This window comes from Astatotilapia calliptera, chromosome 6 (assembly GCF_900246225.1).
Source record: "Astatotilapia calliptera chromosome 6, fAstCal1.2, whole genome shotgun sequence".
NCBI classification, from domain to species: domain Eukaryota; kingdom Metazoa; phylum Chordata; class Actinopteri; order Cichliformes; family Cichlidae; genus Astatotilapia; species Astatotilapia calliptera.
This window is the reverse complement of record NC_039307.1, coordinates 29776818-29799209: the sequence shown is the minus strand read 5'-3', so window position 1 is coordinate 29799209 and position 22392 is coordinate 29776818. Positions and strand designations below refer to the sequence as shown.

Below are 22392 nucleotides of genomic sequence, written 5' to 3'. Positions count from 1 at the left end.
TGCCTCTTACACTTTGTCACTGAAGGTTTTTTTTTCCTAGGCTGAGAAAGAGGCTTAGGAGGTGCCTAAGTGCGGCCAGCCTGGCTCTGTCATTTCGGCCAACTTAACACCCAAAACCCATATTCCAATTTTATGCTTTTACAGACACCAGATTTTGGTTGAGACTGATATAACACTGTCCTAGTTAAGACATTCTTTAGCTTTTTAAATCCAATTTGATTCAGTTTTTCATGGCTACGAGGACCAGATCATTCACATAAAGGTATCAGCATTACTTCATCACTTTTTTTGTCTCTAACACAGATTGGTGTGTAGCTGAAGTCTCTCTAATTCCATGAAATGTAGTTCCTGCTCTCACAGTTTCATGCCTTACATATGTTATGGCACAATTAGCTCAATGTGTGACTGAGATGATTAAGACATTTTTACAATGAATCAGACATTATTAAACCAGAGGAGATAACACATGCACAGTAGGGCTTTCTTTAGACAATGGTATTATGGAGCCACACACACTTTTTTTTTTTTACTGCAGCACCGTCTTTCTATTGGCAAAAGGCAATGTATAAAAAAATAGTAAATGTAATTCTCTAGAAAACCCAGCAGCTACAGCTACAAAAAGGAAAGGCTGGCGCTGTGTGCACAGCACAACTGTGCCAATGATGTTAAGTCCATAAGGAATTTTATCAATCAGCTTTAGCCCAAGTAACATGGCTTTATTTTCTTCCCCATATTATTTCTTCCTTACTTCAGTAAATATAATTAGAGTTAAAACACACACACACACACACACACACACACACACACACACACACACACACACACACACACACACACACACACACACACACACACATCGCTGAGGGTTTTCTTTTAAGGCTTGTTTCATGCGTACACAAGAAATAAGCTTCTAAAAAGATTCGAGAATTGCAGCCCACAAATGTTTCGTTTTGTTTCTGAGCACGTGCTTAACTTTCTTTACCAGACAGTTTGGTGAGGTGACTTTAGCTGAAATGAAACCCTCGTTCCGTGTGTATCAAACAAAAAAAGCCTGTGTGGCACTTCTGAGCACCACCTGTTTTGCTAGCTTAACAAGGTTTGTCCTCAGACTCAGAGTGACCCTGGATAGAGGGCAACTCAACACAGCTGTAAACCTACGACTTTTATACTTTATACTGGGAGCATTTGGGCACAGTAAAAACCTAATAACTGTCTCGTTTGGCTGCCGCCTGCTGTCCAATCCAGCGTGTGTTGAAGCGAGCTGACTGGAACGTCAAAGGCAGCTTGTTCAGCAGTTGTTTGATAATTTGTTATTAAAGACTTTTGAAAGGGATTTGAATTGCTCTTTTATTATAACTTCTTATCATGTCTGTGTTTGTAATTTTCCTGTCGTTTGGGCTGAAACACAAGAAAACACATCGGCTGCTGTCATGTGATGCAGATGCTTCATCAAATATGGTTGTTTGAGCTGTAGACTGGCAGTTTTTTGGAATGAATTTTTCACAGCGGACCTGTATGAGGTTTCTCTTAAAACAATTTTGGATCCTTTACAGCAAATCAAATCTATAATGATAGTAACATTTAAGTACTGGTGATTAAAATGTGGGTACATCTGTCGGAAGTACAACAGAGAGTTAACACAAATAAGACTGAGCATCTTCATGAACAAATGAAGCTTACTTGGTGCCATACAGTCGGTTCCCCAGCCCAGCAGAAAATTACAATCTGATGATGGAAATGGGCCACCAGTACAAACTGACATAACAAGAATTTAACACTATCAGAGTAGAACTTGAAAGAATATCAGATTCAAAACTCAAAAGACGTTTAGGAACATTATCTAAACTATTTTATAGAATATGTGGACACTAATGGAGGAATCCCAGCTAGAAGATGTGCCTGGTATGAAAATATGGGGGAATTTCAATTCAATTCAATTCAATTTTATTTATATAGCGGCAAATCACAACAAAAGTCGCCTCAAGGCGCTTAATAGATACAGAGAAAAACCCAACAATATGACCCCCTATGAGCAAGCACTTTGGCGACAGTGGGAAGGAAAAACTCCCTTTTAACAGGAAGAAACCTCCAGCAGAACCAGGCTCAGGGAGGGACGGCCATCTGCTGCGACCGGTTGGGGTGAGAGAAGGAAGACAGGATAAAGACATGCTGTGGAAGAGAGACAGAGGTTAATAACAGATATGATTCAAAGCAGAGAGGTCTATTAATACATAGTGAGTGAGAAAGGTGACTGGAAAGGAAAAACTCAATGCATCATGGGAATCCCTCGGCAGTCTACGTCTATTGCAGCATAACTAAGGGAGGATTCAGGGTCACCTGGTCCAGCCCTAACTATATGCTTTAGCAAAAAGGAAAGTTTTAAGCCTAATCTTAAAAGTAGAGATAGTGTCTGTCTCCAGAATCCAAACTGGAAGCTGGTTCCACAGAAGAGGGGCCTGAAAACTGAAGGCTCTCCCTCCCATTCTACTTTTAAATACTCTAGGAACAACAAGTAGGCCTGCAGAGCAAGAGCGAAGTGCTCTAATAGGGTGATATGGTACTACAAGGTCATTAAGATAAGATGGGGCCTGATTATTTAAGACCTTGTATGTGAGGAGCAGGATTTTGAATTAAATTCTGGATTTAACAGGAAGCCAATGAAGGGAAGCCAAAACAGGAGAAATATGCTCTCTCTTTCTAGTCCCTGTCAGCACTCTTGCTGCAGCATTTTGGATTAGCTGAAGGCTTTTCAGTGAGTGTTTTGGACATCCTGATAATAAAGAATTACAGTAGTCCAGCCTGGGAGTAATAAATGCATGAACTAGTTTTTCAGCGTCACTCTGAGACAGGATATTTCTAATTTTAGAGATGTTGCACAAATGGAAGAAAGCAGTCTTACATATTTGTTTAATATGTGCGTCCAAGGTTCCTCACAGCGTTACTGGAGGCCAAGGTAATGCCATCCAGAGTAAGAATCTGGTTAGATACCATATTTCTAAGCTTTTCAGGGCCGAGTACAATAACCTCAGTTTTATCTGAATTAAGAAGCAGAAAGTTAGCGGCCATCCAGGTCTTTATGTCTTTAAGACATTCCTGCAGTTTAACTAATTGGTGTGTGTTATCTGGCTTCATGGACAGATAGAGCTGGGTGTCATCTGCATAGCAGTGAAAATGTATGCTATGTCTTCTAATGATGCTGCCTAAGGGAAGCATGTATAATGTAAACAGAATTGGTCCTAGCACTGAACCCTGTGGAACTCCATAATTAACCTCAGTGTGTGTGAAGAGGACTCTCCATTTACATGCACAAATTGGAGTCTATTAGATAGATATGATACAAACCACTGCAGTGCAGTACCTGTAATACCTACAGCATGTTCTAATCGCTCTAATAGGATATTATGGTCAACAGTATCGAACGCTGTAGGCTAGAGCTCGCCCATTACCAACACTGGTACAGTTTCTTCACTTCAAGGAAAGGCGAAAATGGTTCCATTACAGGAAATTTCATGACCTCAGGTTAAAATAGTCCGTGCTTTATCCATCCATGGTGATGATGGCAATCCCTGACTTTTCCATTACCTTGAAGAAACGGTCTTTTTTTCTTTTTGAATTTTTACTATAATCTCCACAATGAAATGCACAATACCCTTCTCTCACAGTGTAATCAGAGTATCTGATTTTGAAGTTTCTTTGAATGAAAAATGTTGTGTATGTCTGTTTTTTTCCTCTTATGTTTTGTTTTAGGATGCATTAAGTTAAATTTAGTTAACCGTTTGATCTGCTGACATGAACAGTCTGTTACTGTGCCTGCTTTATCTTATTCCTCGTCATTGCTGAGCTTTTTCCCTGTTCTATCTTGTATACAGTGTAGCGTCACTACAGCATACATCTTTTAGATCTGGAGTTTTCAAACTGTAAATTCTAGCCTCAAGTAAATGAGTCAGCCTGCTGATCTGGATTATTGACTTTCTAGGACTGCTGAAAAGAAAATGTGAACAATCTGTACTCAAGTCTGCTTGTCTTGTCTTTGTGCTATTTTTAGTTTATGCACTTCAGGGGGCTGGAGGCTGGCATATGTCACCTCTAGACTGATGTCGTCACATTTTTTATGATACATTTTATTTAAAACAAACCTAACGCATTACTAAATGTATATTGCCCATGACTGGCTTTCCGCCTGTCTATTTGATAAAAATGCATTTGACTGCATAAATGTAACTTAATCTTAGACTTACTGAAATCATAATCTTCCATGTCTTCCAACATAATGTTCCAATTTTCCATGTTGTTTACAGATTAATAATTCAGACATGCTTTTTGATCGTTTTCAGTGACCACTCTATTCTCTTCTGTGTTTGGAATATTAAAATCCAACATCTTCCAATATGCATGAGGCAGAGTTAAAAATATGAATCTTGATATTTTAGTTGCTGAAATTATGGCAATAGACTGGAATAAGTCTGAAGATGCAAGGAAATTGCTGATAATCATGATTTCTGGTGAGTTAAAAGTGCAATATTCTTTCAGAGACACCAGCAGATTTCCCTAACATGTGTTATATGTAGTTATATTTCTTACTAAGATAATATGAAAATGCAGTTTAAAAGTAATGTTGTTTTATTGTCACAAAAAGTTGTGGAAAACCTGTTTATGCTCCAATCAGCACACTTGGGTCTGTTTGTGCTGCTCCAATCAGGTACTGCCAACAGGGTAACAAGTTGCAGAGTGCCCGCTGGTGGACCAACTGTGCAATATCAACACATAATGTGTTTGAAGGGTGTTTCTCCCTCTCGTTTTTTCATGCATCAGCTGTTAAACACTGATATATCAGCAGATGGCTAATATTAACCAGGCCTTAATCCTTATCCATTGGCCTGTCATTAGCCCTAGTTTTCAATTACTATTTTTCTTTTTTGTGATTAATCTTTTTTTTCTACAAATAAGGACTATATTAATTGGACTGTGGTGTAATTTTCTGTGACTTGCTGTGCAGTTAACTGTAAAAACAAACCTTTGGAGAAGTAAGTGCTTTCAACAATATCAGCATTTTATTTTTGCATTAATTAGCAGGTTTCTGTGAGTGTGGATGCACTTTTATAGCTATGTTAGCTAGCACAAATGAATAGTTTGGTTCATCCAAATATGTCTCCAAAACACCAAAATAGTAATGGTTAATATTCCAAGCCACTTGAGGTTTCGAAGCACCCTAAATGAGTCAATCGAGAAACATGGGATCATGTCATGGTGGATGCATCCATCGTTTATAAATACAGTTTGTATTTATTAAAACCTCCTTTTAGTTCAGTCATCATATGTACTTAACTGTGTGACTAGGACTTTGGTGGAACTGAACTGATTGTTCTTTTAGTACTTCAGAATTTCAGTTTTTGACTTTAAACTGACTGGATATCACTTGTGGCTGATCTGTTAGGTAGTTCGGTTTGTATGGTGGAGAGCCCTCCTGTGTATGACCTTGCTGATTTTGCTGTTAGTTATTTTTGTGTTATTAGACTGTTTAATTAATTAGCATCATTATTTATGCATGTAATTTTTGTTTTTGTTATTGTTTAAATTATTTTTAATTTTTAATAAGTTTTGCGTCTGAGGACCCTGTTTAAAAAATTACATGGTGCATCTCAAAGGGGTTTTTCCTCTAATTAAATTTTGAAATAAAACCTCAGTGCAGGAAAAACCTGTTTATTTACTCAAGAAAAAACATTTATGGTTCAGTTATCACATTAAGATTCTTTAACTGGGGTTTTTGTGATGATTTTTTACTCAGTTTAGCACAAAAATACTGGCAATTGCTGTAGTCACATCACTTAAAGTGGTTTTAAATCTGCGCGTTATTATGTTAAAGTAAGACAGATTTTCTTGGACTCAACACAGAGGGGTGGATCTTTCAGTTTCTGCAGCATAGAGACACTATATTAAGCATTAAGGGAATTGACAATCATGAACAGTTGCTGAGAAAGGTGTCACATGGAATTATTTATCTATAACATTATTGTTTCTTTGGCACAGCTAAAAGAGGGAAAATTTAGGAGATCTTTCAAATTTTTGGACCAATATTCTGTCATTACCTTTTCACCTGTTTGATTTTGGAGGCAGAAGAAAAAGACTCACTTCTAAAAGAATCCTGAATAAAAATATGGATACCAGGAACTGAGTGTGTATGACAAATGTTTTGCCACGACCTCCAGTCACACAGTGGACTTTCAGACATGCCCTCTTTTACATGTGAACATATCAGAGCTGTATTTGAATGACTATGAGAACTAGCTGCGTCTGATCTCTTAACTTTGACATATCAGAGGCCTGAACTGCATGCCATCGTGTTAACTGATAGGCAGACACAAAATGTCAACTATACGTGGCTCCGGTATTTAATCAGCTCTGCTTCTAATTTGCAGTATGATTAAAAAAATCCTCTGTGATGCATTTTTGTAATTCCCAATCCAGGAGTGGGGGCAGCTGCTGCACAAACATATTGACTCTGCTGTCAGTGACAACAGCAAAGAAAGTCTGGTAAACTTCATTAGGTGCTGACAGTGCGCGTTATCAGTGCACCAAATCTTTTGCTCATATGGCAAAACATAACACACCCAGCATGATTGTCTCTCTCACTCTCTGTCTCCCTCTCATGGGAATGTCCAATATCCCAGCAGTCGTGTTATGGAGACAGTAAGCCAAAACAAAGTAGGCAAGTACATTTACCTACCTATCTTTCCTGTGATGATGATTTGCGAATTGCATCTGCCATGCATCAGGTCAGCTATATGAGTGGCCAATAAATGTTCCTATCTGGGCCGTTGATTGTTTTTTTTTTTTTAGAAGAAGGGCAGGAAAACCGCCATCTTTAGCATGTCACGTTCTTGCAGAGCGCCCGGTCTCCTCCTCCTTATAAAATGTCTCTGCCAGAAAACAGCAACATTAAAAGGACGTGAGGAGTATAAAAGTGACCTGAATGACAGAAAACTGTCACATTATCAGAGCGATGAAAGCGGCAGGATTACGTATCTCATGTCTGAATAGGGCATATGTCCCTCCAGAGATCAGAGCGATGATACCTCACCATGCAAATGGAGCTGGAGTTCAAATCTTTTGATGGCGTGAATAGAAGTAAATTCTCAAAGTATCAATGGACACCCAGGGGGCATACCTACGGTGTTATGCACAGATATTTGCACTTTCATCAGAAAACTATTAAAAAAAACCTAATTTCCCATGTCGGGGAGGACCTGTTTGTATTTGTTTCTGTCAAGAAAAGAAATGCTTTCAAAATTTAGGCTCTTTTATCTATTATTGATTTGCTTAAAGTCATCCATGGTGTTATGTATTCTCATGTAGTCAGCTGTTGCTTTGTGTTTTTTCGCCTCAGTCAGAGGCCTCTCTTCTCTCCAATTTGTACAAACATGGCACCTAAGAGACTTCCTGGAGCACCAACTCTGTTTTTATTGATTCTGCTGTTGATTCTTTTGTGTTATTCAAGCCGTGTGGAGGGCAGTGCAGCTCTGAAAGTCCTGCACAAAAATAATTATTGCTTTAATTATGTAACTGTAAAACAAACAATAAATCTGCAAAGGGGGAGGGGGGTGATTGCTTTTTAATAAAAACCACACTTTGATTTAAGCAGTTAGCGTAATTTAATGCTAACAACCCAGTGGAGCAGTTTTTCAAAAGTCCACTTCTTACCTTGAAGATACAAACACGCTGATTTGATAAATATGTGAGCAAAAGCATTACCAGCAATTGGTTTCCCAATCCAAAACACATTTGCATACTAATACATGCCCATAAAATATAACATGGTAATCAAATGTCTGGGAGTATGACACTGCCCGATTGATTCTGCCCTCCTGATGATGTGGTGTATTAAAAAGAAATGGTCAGTGGAGCAGCTGAGATGCATCTTGGTAAATGCGATGAAGTTTTTAAGGCATCATCAAATAAAATGATGCTGTTACTTTCCTGAAAATCTTGGAGATGCTGTCATTTTTACCAGCTTTCCCCATGAATAGGACCTTGATCACTCCATGATTTAGTGTGTCACGTCCAGTCAGTTTTCATTCCTTTTTTCCTCCCTCAACATGATCTTGTTGAGAACTCTGCCAGGCAGCAGGATGCACAGGCCAAAAATATTCCCAATACAGCCACAGATCATCCAAAATATATTACGCCAGGTATAATGCTCCCTTCTGCGCCGGCGACAGGTGCTGTCTCAGCCAGACAGTGCATCTGGTGATGTGGGAATATTTGAAGCCTCTGTCGCCTTCTGCCAAGTGTAGTTTTTAACAGCAATGAGCAGCACATCAAAAACCATATGCTGACCAGGCTCCCGTGCTCAAACACGCATGATCAGGGATTGATTTCATGTCGGAGTCTGTCATCAAATGTATTATTTCACATCACAATATTTCAGATGCCGAATGTGTAAGGTTGCAGGTTTCAGCTGTCCATCGCATTCAAACACACACTAGATCTTCTCTATGTATAAAACAGAAGTGCGTACATCACTCTGCAATATCACTTCATTGCCCAATGACTCAAAATTGTGTCACCTTACATAATTACATTACTCCTGAGGTTTGCTTGGTTATTTGCTCTTATGTAAGAGCTTTGATTGGCTATGATTAAAAAACAGTCTCCAAAGTATAATTTCACAACAAAGATTAAGTCTTTTGTTTTTTCAGTATGTTCTGTGTCCTTAATGATGGATTTAATCCTTATGTTTGTAATTTTCTAATATCTGCTCGTTCCTTTAAGGCGCCTTATGTATTCAGACTCACCCTTGGTCAGGTCATAGCTTTTCCAACTGTTGGTCTTAAAGAAACCTCCTGTGTGGTTTTGGCAACGTGGGTTTGATCACTAACGCTGGAAAATTCCTTACCTGCCAGACTTCTGGAGACTGCACTCATAAAGCCCGTTAAAATCACACTCCAGCCTCCGTGCTTCTCTGTAGGCACTAAGAATTCAGTTTGGTAGTCCCGATTAGGTTCACGTCAAACGTGTGGGACTCCACATCAGCAAAATTAATTTATCTTTGTCATATCTGATCAAAGAATGCATTCATCAGATGTCTCTTCGTGTTCTTAAGCAAAATTTAATCTTGGAGTTTGTTGCCAAAGAGTAAGCTAGAGTTTGAGTTTTTTTCCTTGGATGCATCCATAGATGTTGACATTATGCAGCGTCCTTCGCGCTGTCTGAGCTGCCACAAACTGATTTCCAGTGCCAAATCTGAAGCACGTTCCCATCTGTTTTCAGAGCTTGTGCAAGTATTACAGTGTTTATGGTGACATTTTGGGAAAACGGCCACTACTGCTCTGATTAGAAGTACTGTGGCTTCTTCGGCACAGTTCGCTCCAGAAGTTTTCGAACAGTGAGAACAGTTGAGATGTGAACCTGCCCAGAAAAAATGTCCTTGGACAGATGAAACCAAGACCAGAATGATGAAAAGAGAAAACCACAGAGAAGGAAACAAACAGCTCATGATCCAAAGCATAATGCATCATCTGTCAAACATGGTGGAAGTAATGTTAGGGCATTGCCATGTATGGATGTCAGGTTAACAAGCAGCTACTGAAGGTGTGCAGCAGTAAAGGCCGAGCAAAGCATCTCAAGGGAGGAAACATATTTTTGCACAAACCATTGAGGGGAAACACTGGACCTACGAGAAGTCAGAAAACAACTAAGCGTAACATTCAGCCAGTAAAATACATTTTTCTTTTTAGAAATGTAAATTAAAAAATGCAATGTGATCGTAAGGTTTCTGTTTTTGTAAAACATTTGAAAATGAATTGATAACAAAAATAATTATATTTTAGCATTAAAAATATTGTTTTGATTCAGTTTCTGTTAAGCACTGTATTTGATATTGAGGAACTAAGAACTGGATCAGGTTCATATTGATAAGATTACTATCATGATTTTTAAAGAGAAGTGATTCTGACCTGGAGCTTTTAAAATTTGCAGCACATTTAGACCATGATGAGTGTCTCTGACGGGGGCATGGAAGTGAAAAGTACAAGCTGCCTGGATCATTTTTCATCGTTTTGTAGCGATAAACAAAACCTTTGATTTTTAAATGCCGTTACAGCACATACGCACACCTGCCAAGTTAGTCCCAAATTATCCCCAAATCAAATAACTGGAAAAACTATTGGAGAGTGCACGTTCTGCCAAGGTCAATGCTCTCAAGTTTGGAAATTCAGGAATAGGGAGTCAGATTCATACCACAAGGTAGGGATTTCTACCTTTACCAAGGCCCTACCTGTACACTAAGTTTATTTACATTGACCCTGTTAGGTTATGATTAATCTTGCAAAAATACTTCTACAACGGTACTGATTACACACGTGTCTCGGCTCTGTCATTCGTCCACAGATAATCACTAAACAACGTTCTACATGCATGAATCTGCTCTGCTGAAATCAGTCACTTTCTCAACTTTGTACAGAGTAATGTTCTTTAGACATTACGGCATTCTGCGGATTAATAAATGTCTTTGCTTTCATCAATAATGGATCGTGTAAGAGATTGGCGCACTTGTCATGCATGAAAACGAGAGCACGTTCGTTTTTTGGTTAAAAATTAAAGCGTGAATTTATTCCATCATTACATCAGATTGTCTAACAAGGCAATGATTGTCTACAACTGTCCTGTGTCATTTTAATGTTTCAGGTCCTTTTCAATAATTGATATCTAGAAAAAATCTCATTGTATATTCATAAGAGCGGGCCAGTCCCAGCTCAGCACGCTGCGCAGTGTTCTTGTAACCCTGCTGTTCTTACAATTTTGGGTCAGACACACTTTTTACATGACCATTTTAATTAATTAACTTTGACTGGCAGCTGCTTCAGACATATGCAAAGAATTCTGACATGTAAACTAATTAGTTCTGGAACTAAAAAAAACAAACCAAAACAATCACAGTCAGACTTCATGCATCCCAAATACAGAATCCTAGATGAGAGTTAATGTTACCTTATAATAAGTCCTCTCTCCATCTCTCAGACAGCATCGAGCCTCAAAGACTACATTTCTGCACCTTGGCACACTTTCATAATAACTTTATTTTCCCTTTCTTTCCTCCCTCATCTTGTCTCACCTTTTGCCTTTTAGTCTCCTCCATAGGGGCTGCGTCTTTCTTACCTGTCTCTTTCTTGACACGGTGCTGCACAGAAACACAAATGCCCTCAAAGTCAAACTCACACAGCATATAGTCATAGCCACAAACACAGTAACAAAGAGAACAAGTGCAGGCCCCTTATGAATTAGACAGAATGTCCTTTTTGGTGTTTGGCATTGTGCTTGTTTTTTCATATTTATCAGCAATGAAATATAAATGACAGAAGTCATGCAGAGTTAACATATACCACATATATCCGCACATACAACAGTGACATAAAAAAAGAGGACTAAAAGAATTGGCTGAAAGTCTGCCCCCCTAACAGATGAGCACACATTTCTCAGAGTTACTGAAATTTTGATGTGGGATAAGGCTGTTGGGCTGTTAAAAGACTGCGTCTAGAGGGGAGCAGGCAGCAGGCAGCCGTTTTTATCGAGGACAAGCAGGAAGGCACTTGGAACTCGTGTCAATGTTAAACAAATAAAAGTGTGATATTTCAAACAAGCTCTTTCCACCATATTCTGCCATCAAATCAAGACAGCAAACATTTTTGTTTTGCAATTTAGTGTCTGGTGGGTGGATAATGATACACGCCGTACTTTAGCAAACGCACGACAACCCCTGGAAAAATGAACCGCGGCAATCGAAGGTCAGGAGAATCACATCGAAATGTGTAATTTGAAAGCAAAGATGTATTAAGATTATTCACAGGTGATGCACTGCACCTGTGGAAATGTGAAGCCGTGTCATCTAAGTGTTGTGCTGTGCACTTAAATGTGTTATTTTTGTTCTGGGATGATTTTGATTTAATTCAGTAATTTTTAGTTTAATTTGTTTTCCTGACCATTTTCTCTGAGATTTATAAAATGTAAGATTGTAAAATATGAAATTTCTCTATGAATAAATGACTGTGTGATTTTACTGACAGCTTTACTTTAGATCGGGTGTCAAACATACAGCCCTACAAGTCAGAACCATCTCACCAAAGGGTCCAATGCAGCCCACTCAATGACTTTGGAAAACCTGAATATTTTAAATAAGAGAGCATAAATTGTGGACCTTTTATTGTAATTTCAGCAGTTTTTACAGTCTTCTTGCTGACAAAGACATAACACTGAGACTGCCTTAGTAAAAATGACAGCTTTTTAAAAAAGATAAACTTAGTTTAAATTAGATAACAAAAACATGCCTTTTTCACCATGTACAATAGAATATTTGTAAAATTCTGTGAATTCACAGGTAAATTGTGTTGTTTAATTACAGGATAAAGTCCTGTTTTTCTTTATTTCTAACAGTATAAACCCGATTAGCCCGATTTCATACAGCAGCATTTCTTTATAATATGGAAAAAATAAGACCAGCATCATGCTTACAATTACACTGTTAACCCCTCAGCCATAAGGAGCTGATGGGGCATTGTTGTCATTCTTTGTCATGCTGCCAAGAAGGGGGTGTGAACAACTGACAATTAACTTGAGAAAAACTCACTCAGGATTTTCAACTGGATACCAAAGGAATCTCAGTGTCCTTGACCTTAAGATCAAGGTCAGAGATCAAGTGTTTTTAAAAATAATGTAATCACATAGGATTATCTTATACCATAGCTGCATCTGCTAGGAAGGTGATGGGTAGCTGTGGCAGCCAAATAAATTTTTAATTCAGACATCTCAGGGACTGAATCTGTAGTTAAACTTTGTAACACTGAAAGTTGGAGCTCTTTTTTTATGCATGTTATTAAGCAATAGCTGTAATGGTCCAGCCTACTTAAGATGAAATTGGAGTACATGCAGTCTATGAAGTTAAATGAGATTTTCCCCCCTGCTTCAGATGTTTCTGTTCTTCAAACACGACCATGTGAAAGGAGTCTGATTGCGCTCATTCATTCTTCAACTCAAAGAACCTGAGCTATCGACAGCCATACTCAGTTACAAAATCAAGAAGGCGTTTCATTATAGATAATAATGTCTGACCCTAAGTTAGACATTCTGTGGTGAGTGACAGAAGATACTTGGATTAAATGTACAGGTTCCCCTTGAATGTGGACTTGGTCTTTTGGGGGGCTTTTTAGTCTTTATTGAGGTTGAACAGTGTAGAGAAGACAGGAAAGCAGGGAAAACATGAACGTAGATTTGAAACCAAACCTCTGTAATAGCCTAAAAGCATGTGGGTCAACCTGGTGCACTATATCCGTGCTTGTGGATTTGATGTTTGACTTTTCTATGATGTTAATTTAAAAAAGGAACAAGAAGAATTTTCAGTTCCTCTTAACCAATAATGTCAGAAACCCTTCCATGCTGCTTTAACTGCAAAATAAGAACCTTCATTAAGATGGACACAGCTATACTACACGGACAAAAGCACTGGGACACCTACACATTACACTAACAGGAGCTGCTCAGCCATGGAAAAACATGCCATGAAGCTCCCGGGACACACAGTGATTGCGCTGATGTTAACACCAGAGAAGGCTTGGAGGTCTGCAGATATTTATTCAGCAGAGCGTTGGTGACTTTTTCATACTTTTTATGGACTTTAACTTTATGCAATCTGCCACTTTGTGGTCTGTGCTGCTGTGGATCCTTCCACTTTGCAATATAACCAGTTATAGTTAGTCGTGGAAAATCTAGGAGGGAAGAAATTTCACAGACTAGCACACCTGAATTCAGTGGGCTGTTTGGAGCTACACACCCATGAAGTTTTGCACTTCATTGTGTTGACAGTGTCTGTGCACATACAAACAGACACAATGACTTGACACCTGCCGAACTCCTGAAACCTGCTCTCATGGTAGCGTCTGCTGATTTGTGTCTGTAAAAACATTTTGCACAGAATATACACACATACAAACATACGTACAAAAAAATTAAAACAAGACCAGCCACACCACATTAACACTGCATTCAAATTTATTAGGACGCACTATCTAGTCTCCTCATATGTTGAAGTAATTGTAAAATTGGCTGGGTGCACTTACAAGTACTATAAGGACTGTTTTTAATTGAAAATGACATGCTCAGTCCCCCGATGAAAGCCCAAGAAGCTGAGAGCTGCCAACATGCCTCGGAGCATTCAGTGACGCTGACTGGTTTGTTTTGTGCTGCTTGAAGTTTGCATTTTAAGGTCTTTGTAAGAGCCCAGAGCATTGATTAACAGCTCTATTGAAAATCTGCACAATGTTCGACTGCTTCTTCCTTTCTGTTTTCACAAAAGATGCTGCATGTGGATGTGTGGACCACTTAGAGTTGTTTGGCTTATAATTACTCTTGAAATGCATTAACTGATTCCACGTTTTAAAGCAAACGACCCACCACTAGAAGCACCAGCCCGTCAGTGTCATTTCCAGTTGACAAACTGATATGCTGATTCACCATGTCCGCATGCTGACTTTCAGTTCTTGGAGGCGCATTGATCTCACCCACCTGTTATTTATCTTGCTTGCTCTTTGAGGATAAACGGGCTGAAATGCATCATCTCCTTTTTGGTGCAGCTTGACCTCAGCGCTTTTCCTCCAACTGGCAGAATCAGCTAATCATTCTGCACAAAATCATCCTTTAATAAATGACCGAACAAATCTGAGAGGTGGGCAGAGATTCAAAAGGTCTGGAAGCAGGCTAAGCTGCACCTCATTACTAGGTTATTGTCGAGGATGCAGCCCAAGTAATTAAAAGGCAAACTACTGATTCTCCTCCTGTCTGATCCTGATCTCCACAATATAGGTTTGCTCCTGTTACCCGACGGATTCTTGTTCCATTTAACTCATTCAGTAATATCTGCAGATTTTCTCTTTATGTTGGCCATCTGTTTCCCTTTGTTTGCAGTCTTTATGTTAAGCTAAAGCAACTAGCCGCTGGCTGTAGGTTCTTACTTATCTGCTTCTTTGTGTCTGAAATGAATGGAGAGATTTAATTGGTTGCCAACAGATGGGGTAAAACCTACATAAAGGAAAGGCATAGCTGCAAAGTATCAAATACTTTTGATGTATATTATCACAATTAAAATGACATATCTGATGTAGATAATTCCAGCATCACCATTAAGCGCTCAGTGCCATGAATGTCAGCTGCAAGTGCTGTATTTCTAGTGACTTTTTTAAAATATCACTTTTATCAGCTAAAATTGATTTAAATGCTAAATGACAGACGGATGAATGTTAAGCTGTCAGTCTCATTTTTCATACCCATTAAATGTAGTGTGTAGTGTTTGAGAGTGTGTGTGTGTGTGTGTGTGTGTGTGTGTGTGTGTGTGTGTGTGTGTGTGTGTGTGTGTGTGTGTGTGTGTGTGTGTGTGCCTAGTTTCAATATTTACTCGCCTTGCTATAAATTTCATTCAAAAAACACTTTCTCTCTTTAAGCATTCAGGTTTCTCACGATACTTGAACCTGAAAACAAGCAGATTATGGGCAAATACTGCAGTCTTACGGTGCTAAATTCAGCTGTCTGTCTACAAATTGTCTCTTAGGAGTCCTTAACAAATCAGAAACATGCACACGCATTGATTTATTTACTGTCTGTGCAGCAGTGAAAAAAAGAAGAAACATCCATTGAACGATATTCACCCCTTCCAGCCATTTCCTTTCTGTAAATCTGACATTGATACCTAATGATAGTGCTTGCCACTTGTTTACCTGCATTAGACCAACTCCACACCACGTCTGACATGTTTACAGCAGCCAGCGTGCCCGAGATGTTGGGTGACTTCGTGCAGTTCTGCTCCCATCAGTCACACATTAGCGTCTCTGCCTTGCCGAGGTCTGTGTAAACATCACAGGCTACAGTCGCTCTGTGTCCAAACTCAATAATCTATATTAGGGTGACAGTTCACTGGCTCAGTTAAAAGACAAGACTGTAAATGACTCAAGACATTTGCTGATTCACACTGATTCAAACTTACTTCTGAAAGGTAGAATTTAATGCATATATATATATATGTATGTATATATATATATATATATATATATATATATATATATATATATATACATACACTGTATATATACTGTATATACAGTGTGTGTATATACTGTATATATACTGTATATATATGTGTGTATAAAAAGGCAAGCTCAGAGTTTTTTTTCTTTTTCAAGGATTCCACACCTTTTAAAACATTTTCCTGAAATATGCCCCTGAAGACGTCACACTGCCATCTGCAAGTTTTTTCCAACTGAGACACAGTTTAGCACAGACTGGCTGGTAATGTGACGAGCATGGTTAGCTTCTCACAGTAGTATTGCAGCCAAATAAAACTTAGAAACAATAAAGGTGGGTGGCCAACTCTTCTTTTAACTTCTGTGCACTATAATCTTTCCAAACGCTGAACTGCTCTCTTCAACAGAGACACGGACTCCTTTTTCTTCATCCTTCTCATATATGTATGCATTATGCACTGGCTGCCAGATTCTTAAGACAACGCTGCTAACATTGCCAGTCTCGTCAAGTCATAAGCAAGTATGAAAGCCGACATCAGTGCAAGTTTTTTTGGCGTGCGTGTTATTTATCGACCGGGTGCATCGGCCTGGAAGCGCAGTATGAGATGCAGCTTGTGTGCATCCAGCTTGTGTGCCTCTCTTCTTAATGCAAATGCAATTAGCATTTAAGGGACTGCGCAGACATCAGAGGGAGAGTGCACATTTTGTGGTCGACTACACATTCTGGTACATTTATTAAGGCTCGCCCAATAGTCAGGGGTCAGCGTTGGGAGGATGAGTCTCAGATTTGAAATGAGCTGTTAAAGGAAGGTTGTGCAGAGTAGCAGGATGGAAAGCTGAGATCATTAAAGCTGAACTTGAACTTGACACCAGAGCTAATTCGAGCGAAGCCACTGTGGAGATTGTGATGTTGATCTTGATCTAAGCTGCCGTGGCTTTTATTTCCCCAAACATTTTATGTTCCGAGTGACTCCTGCCTCACATGCTCCAGTAATTTTCTAACTTAGCGTTTAATCAAGACCTCAGTAAATGGTTCGGAAAGTTAAAAACTTCCTTTAATGGGGGACCTTTATTTCAGTATCAGCACATTTTTATTTGCTTTTCTAGGCTTGATTTCTTTCTTGATTTATCACCCCTCTGCATCCTAGTTTCACTGTTGAGGTGCATCTTTGGAGATCTCGTTTACAGGCGGAAAGCACCTAAAGACAGTCCCAGTTACTGATAATTAGCTTCTGCTTTAGAAAATCAGACGCTAATTTCATGCAGATTGCCAGTTCAAATATGCACATAAATCTGGCCCTGACACTAATATTTTAGAACCGGGTATTACAGGGATAAACATACCAAACTGAAAATATATATATATTTTTATGATAAAAAAAAGAAGCTTTTATGTATCACTCACACTAGAAAGAGGGTGGTGAGATATTTTAGTTTGGAAGTTGTTGTCCTGTGCTACCACCGGGGCTGTGCATATCAAAAGAAATGCTAATATGTTTTAAGTTATTGAACCCTGAGAGTGCGGAGAACAACCTACCGGTTTGATATAATGCAAAAAACCCTGCGTTTGTGCTCCCGTTAATGTGCAGTTTAACGTTTTCTCTCGCTAAAGAAACTCGCCCTTAAGCAAAAGTAGATTTAATAGCGATCGCTGCTACATGCTTTCTCAGGAAAAGGGCAACACATTTCCCAGGTGTTTCTGTACCAATACCGTTGAGAACAATATTATTGCTACAGCATGATGAAGAGGAGCACTAAAGAGGCCTGTTTTACTGATTTGTTATTGGACTCATTTTCTTCCTCCCTCTCTAAGCTCTCCACTGCAGCTGCATTGTTGCTGACCACCGATTTGACCATATTCGAAATCTGACTGTATAATACAATGTTGAGCTCTTACACTGCACTGAACACTTGACATAGGAAGGTTGTGCCTAAGGAGGTAGAGAAGGCTGGGCGCTAATCAGGAGGTCGGCGGTAGGGGTTTCGATCACTGGCCCTTCCAGTTTCTGAGCACGATGCTGAATTCCAAATAGCCCTGATGGATCCATCAGCGTGTCAATGTGATAGATGAGAGTTTCATGTGTGTGAATAGATAGATTTGAGTGGTTAGTCAGGTTAGTAGGGTGCTATATAAATGCCTGTCAGCTTTACGCATATGACAGCAGATCCTTAGTTAGAAAAATAGCAAGACAAATTTGATCAACTCTAACACGAAGCAGCATTTCCACACGCACAATTCAGATTTGTATGACAGATGCCTAAAAGAGAATCTCCACCAAAAACTGTTTGCATATTTGTGCAAATGACTTTTGTCACTTAAATTCCGTCAGTGACTGACTAAGCTTAATCTGTTACAAGAGGCCTCTGAAGGTTTAAGGAGAGATATTGAGTGGAATACCACTTTAAGGCATTTTGGGGAAACAGCCGTATAACCAAGAGCATAATTTGTGTTGTCATGTAGAGGCACTATGTAGGTCTGCTTCATTGGCGATGAATGAAAGGATGAAATTGTGGACTGATAGATTTAAGCAATTACGCCCACATGAGCTTTATTTAATAGGAGTTGGGGCTAACATTGTTGAACCACAAAATGTGCTTATATCCGAGGAAAATCACTCTGGGTTGTGTTACAGCATGCACGCAGACATCCTCTGATTCACTGTCACTGAAGCTGCGGCTTGAGGGGCCCGTTAATGCGAGATCCTGCTCGAACATTGGGTGTGTTGTCTCGATTTTTGACAGATACATCATTTTCACAAATCTAGATTCAAGTTCAGCTACGAAAACAAAATTTTTTGTTCTTTTAGACGAGGCTTATTTCCTGCTTGGAGGCAAACTTGTTCAATTTAGAAAGCATGTTTAATAATCACAAATGAAAAAGCTCCTTGCAGTCTGTTCCACTGCAGTAAATCAGCCACTGGGGGAAAAAATAAAAATTCCTTTTCATAGTCATTTTTTTAAAGAGTGAACACCAATTTTTGTTGGCAGAGAATTATCTCACTGAACATTTTACTTCATTAAGATCTTGCTTGGCCCTCATCTGGCAACATTAGCATGAATGCTAACAGTTATCCCTCATGACACATCACAGGAGTCAGAGGATGTGATTTTAAGCACAAATGCAAATCCTCCAAGACAGCGTGAGCACTCAGTGACCCAAAACGTTGACCGTTTTGAAAACTGCGGTGCAGCACACTCTGACTCCCAGTTATGTTAGCTCTGATGCTAACTCCAGGGAAAGTTAGTGTAATCTTGTCCCATTGGTTGGAGCTGACACTAATTCCCTGGGACAGGAGTGTAGCGGTGTGTGATTTAGCGGCGTATGCTAAGTGCTGCTGGAGCTCCGGGCTAGTATGTGGGCACCAGGGCAGAGAGAGCAAGCTGGGAAAGTACTGCCTTCACTAACTGGCCTGATTAGACCGGGTGTGAGATGACATGGATCAGATACACATACTAACCCAGCTGGAAAGACAGATTGGGAAAAATTAAATAAAAAGAAAAAACAACATGAGTGCATTAAGAGAAAATGAACAGATACGGATGATTAGGAGAAATGGGTGGAAAGTTAAAAACCAAGAGAGGGGAAAATGAAGAGATAAAAAGACAGTAGGTTAATTTTGTGGACGTGATGTTTCCTCCTGGGGTGTTTTTCAGCTCTGCTGGACTGTGGCGGTGTAAGAAATTGGCTGAGATGCAACGTAGCATTTGCATCATGGTTTCATTAGCTCTCATTCAGCCCAAGGCATTTCACACTGCATTTCCTCTACTCATCTGCTTCTCTTAGATCTGCTCGTATTACAGAAAAAAGAAGGTAATACAGAGTAAGCTGAAACAGGGAGCAGGAGCTTGTCTCAGACTAGAATTTGGTTAGGATATAGAGCTAAAGAGCATTTTCATCTCAGCAAATGTTACTGATTGATGCAGACACTTGTGTGGGCCTTTAGCACTTTGGTTTCCTCTCATATCCCCCACCCCAGGAATGAGGTAAAATCAGATTATTTATTTCGGGGTTATTTTATCTGTTAATAGCTGGCACTTTGCTGTGAATACTGCCTGAAGGCATAGATTGTGTTCAAATAAAAGCAGACAGTGGAAGGGAGATTTGGGGCATCTCATGAAGGCCGATTAGCGGTTAGTTAGGTTTAGCCCTGGTCTCCATGCGGTTGCCCACTTTGACACTGAAAGAAGTTATTTTTGAACACTAGAGGACAAAAAGAGGATGATGGGCTTCTAGTCGCAGTCATTTCCTATCATCTAATCTTTGGTTTTGCACTTGAGATTAATCATTAAATGCATCTGAGTCACACTGTGTTTAGATAAATAAAACCCAGTCTGTGAGAAAGCTTTGATATCACTTCTGTGCCTTTTGAAGACATGTGAATACACTGCCAAAATTTATCCTGCCTATTAGGGAGTAAAGTACTGTAGATTTGAACATGTTCTTGTTTTTTTATGACTCAAAATCATTCTTTACATTAAAATAGTAAAGATTTCACTTTTTGTGGCGGAAACTGTGTGACTTGTTGGTTATTTTACTTAAAAAGTCTTGGCTATAGATTTTATGATCTCCAGGATTATTATTTTAAGATTTAAGATGTTCATAAAATATGAATATACAGGTATTTTCTTACCTTGACAGTGCACGGTGCTGCATCTCTCATCTGCACCTGTGACATGCTGCTGATAACAGGCAGAATTTGTCAAGGTAAAGAAATATTGTTACAGGCTCAGTATATGAGCCCCGCCATCATTTCAGGAGTAAAATGTTCTGTTACTGGTTCTTATTTGTATTGATGTGTGTGTGTGTCTGTGTTTTACAGGGTATAATGGGTGTAGTGGGCTGGATGTTGCTCCTACTTTCCCATATGATGGCGCCTGTGGCATCCCAAAAGCCCCCAGGGCTCAGCGTGGGCGTGATCATGGGCCAGACGCGCGCCGTTATCGACCAGGATCTCCGACCACCTCGGCGCCCCGAAGATGCGCTCGATGTTTCCGTGGTCACGCTGAAGATGAACCAAACAGACCCAAAGTCTGTGATTACACAGGTGAGAAACGCATTGGCATTCACCAAGCATTACACACATGAATGCATCGCCTGCCACAAACTGATGCAAGAGTTTGTTTTACTTTGTCCCAAGGTGTGTGAGCTTCTTTCTCGCACTCGTCTCCATGGCATCGTGTTTGCTGATGGCACCGATCAGGAAGCCATTGCCCAGATCCTTGACTTCCTGTCCGTTCAGACTCAACTTCCAGTCCTGGGAGTCCACGGAGGCTCCTCTATGATTATGGCTGACAAGGTCAGTGACCTGACGCAATGTTGGCCATTTCGAGGACACACATGCAAGGCGGACTGCTTTGCATACATCAGTGTTTGTTTTTTGGAAGTGAAAATAAGGACCCCAATTAAGTTTTGTTTTCCAGATGTTTGTGGCACTGATATAGTCCATATAGTCCACTTGGTTTCCAATATGAAAAATGTTAAGCTCCATGCGTTACACATGTGAATTGCATGTTCTCAGCTGGTAGGTACATGAGTAAAAAAATCATTTGCTTCCAGTGAGTTACTTTGGGGATGCCTCTTTGAGGTTGTTTGTCTTATAAATGAATGCTCTAGATGAGAAAATAATACACTGGGAGGTTTCTGAATGATGTGTGTGCTATCAACAGCTCCATCAGATTAGTGTTTGTTTAAGTTGAAAGTGGAAATGCTGCTGTCAAAGTTAAACAGAATTTTAATTGCTCTGAATTGATGGCTGCTATCACCCGAAGTAATTTTATGTTAATTAGGCTTTTAAAAGGTTACAAAGTGCACATTTAGAAGTGAGGTGTTTGTAAGGTCAGAAGACGCCTTTGCATGGAGCACGCTGCATCCTCTGGTACATCATTTTTATTTTAGCAGATGATCGAGGATTGTTTAAATATGTAATAATGCATTTTCTGCTTTGTCTAGAACTGGGCTATGCAAAGCCTAACCCCCCACCCCCAAAGAAAACCAAAAGAAAGAACAAGAAAAAGAAATCCTGAGCTGTATGTAGCTGTATCATGTCTAGTGCTCAGTGGATGCAAGAAAAAACAAAAACGACAAAACAACAAAAAAACAGATTTCTAGTTTTAAAAGAAAAAAGAGGAGATATCTTTTAAGAACGGGTATTTGTGTGTTTGTGTGTGTGTGTGTGTGTGTGTGTGTGTGTGTGTGTGTGTTTGTGTGCGTATGTGTGTGTGTTTATTTTGGTGCGGTGCTCAGTGCAAAGTTAAGGATGTACATTGCTTTCTAAGCTGAATTCTCTCTCTGGTGCTGGCTCTGTAGACCTCGCTGACTGACAGACAGACAGAC

The 22392-nt window shown here is 39.5% G+C and overlaps 1 protein-coding gene across 1 annotated transcript in view; it reads left to right on the top strand.

Moving 5' to 3' along the window:
- grin2ab (glutamate receptor, ionotropic, N-methyl D-aspartate 2A, b) overlaps positions 1 to 22392 on the top strand; it is a 121302-nt gene that overhangs the window by 6967 nt on the left and 91943 nt on the right. Inside the window, exons 3-4 of the mRNA XM_026171575.1 lie at positions 20879 to 21103; positions 21197 to 21355. Coding sequence (XP_026027360.1) covers positions 20879 to 21103; positions 21197 to 21355 — 384 coding nt within the window. The remainder of the gene's footprint in view (positions 1 to 20878; positions 21104 to 21196; positions 21356 to 22392) is intronic.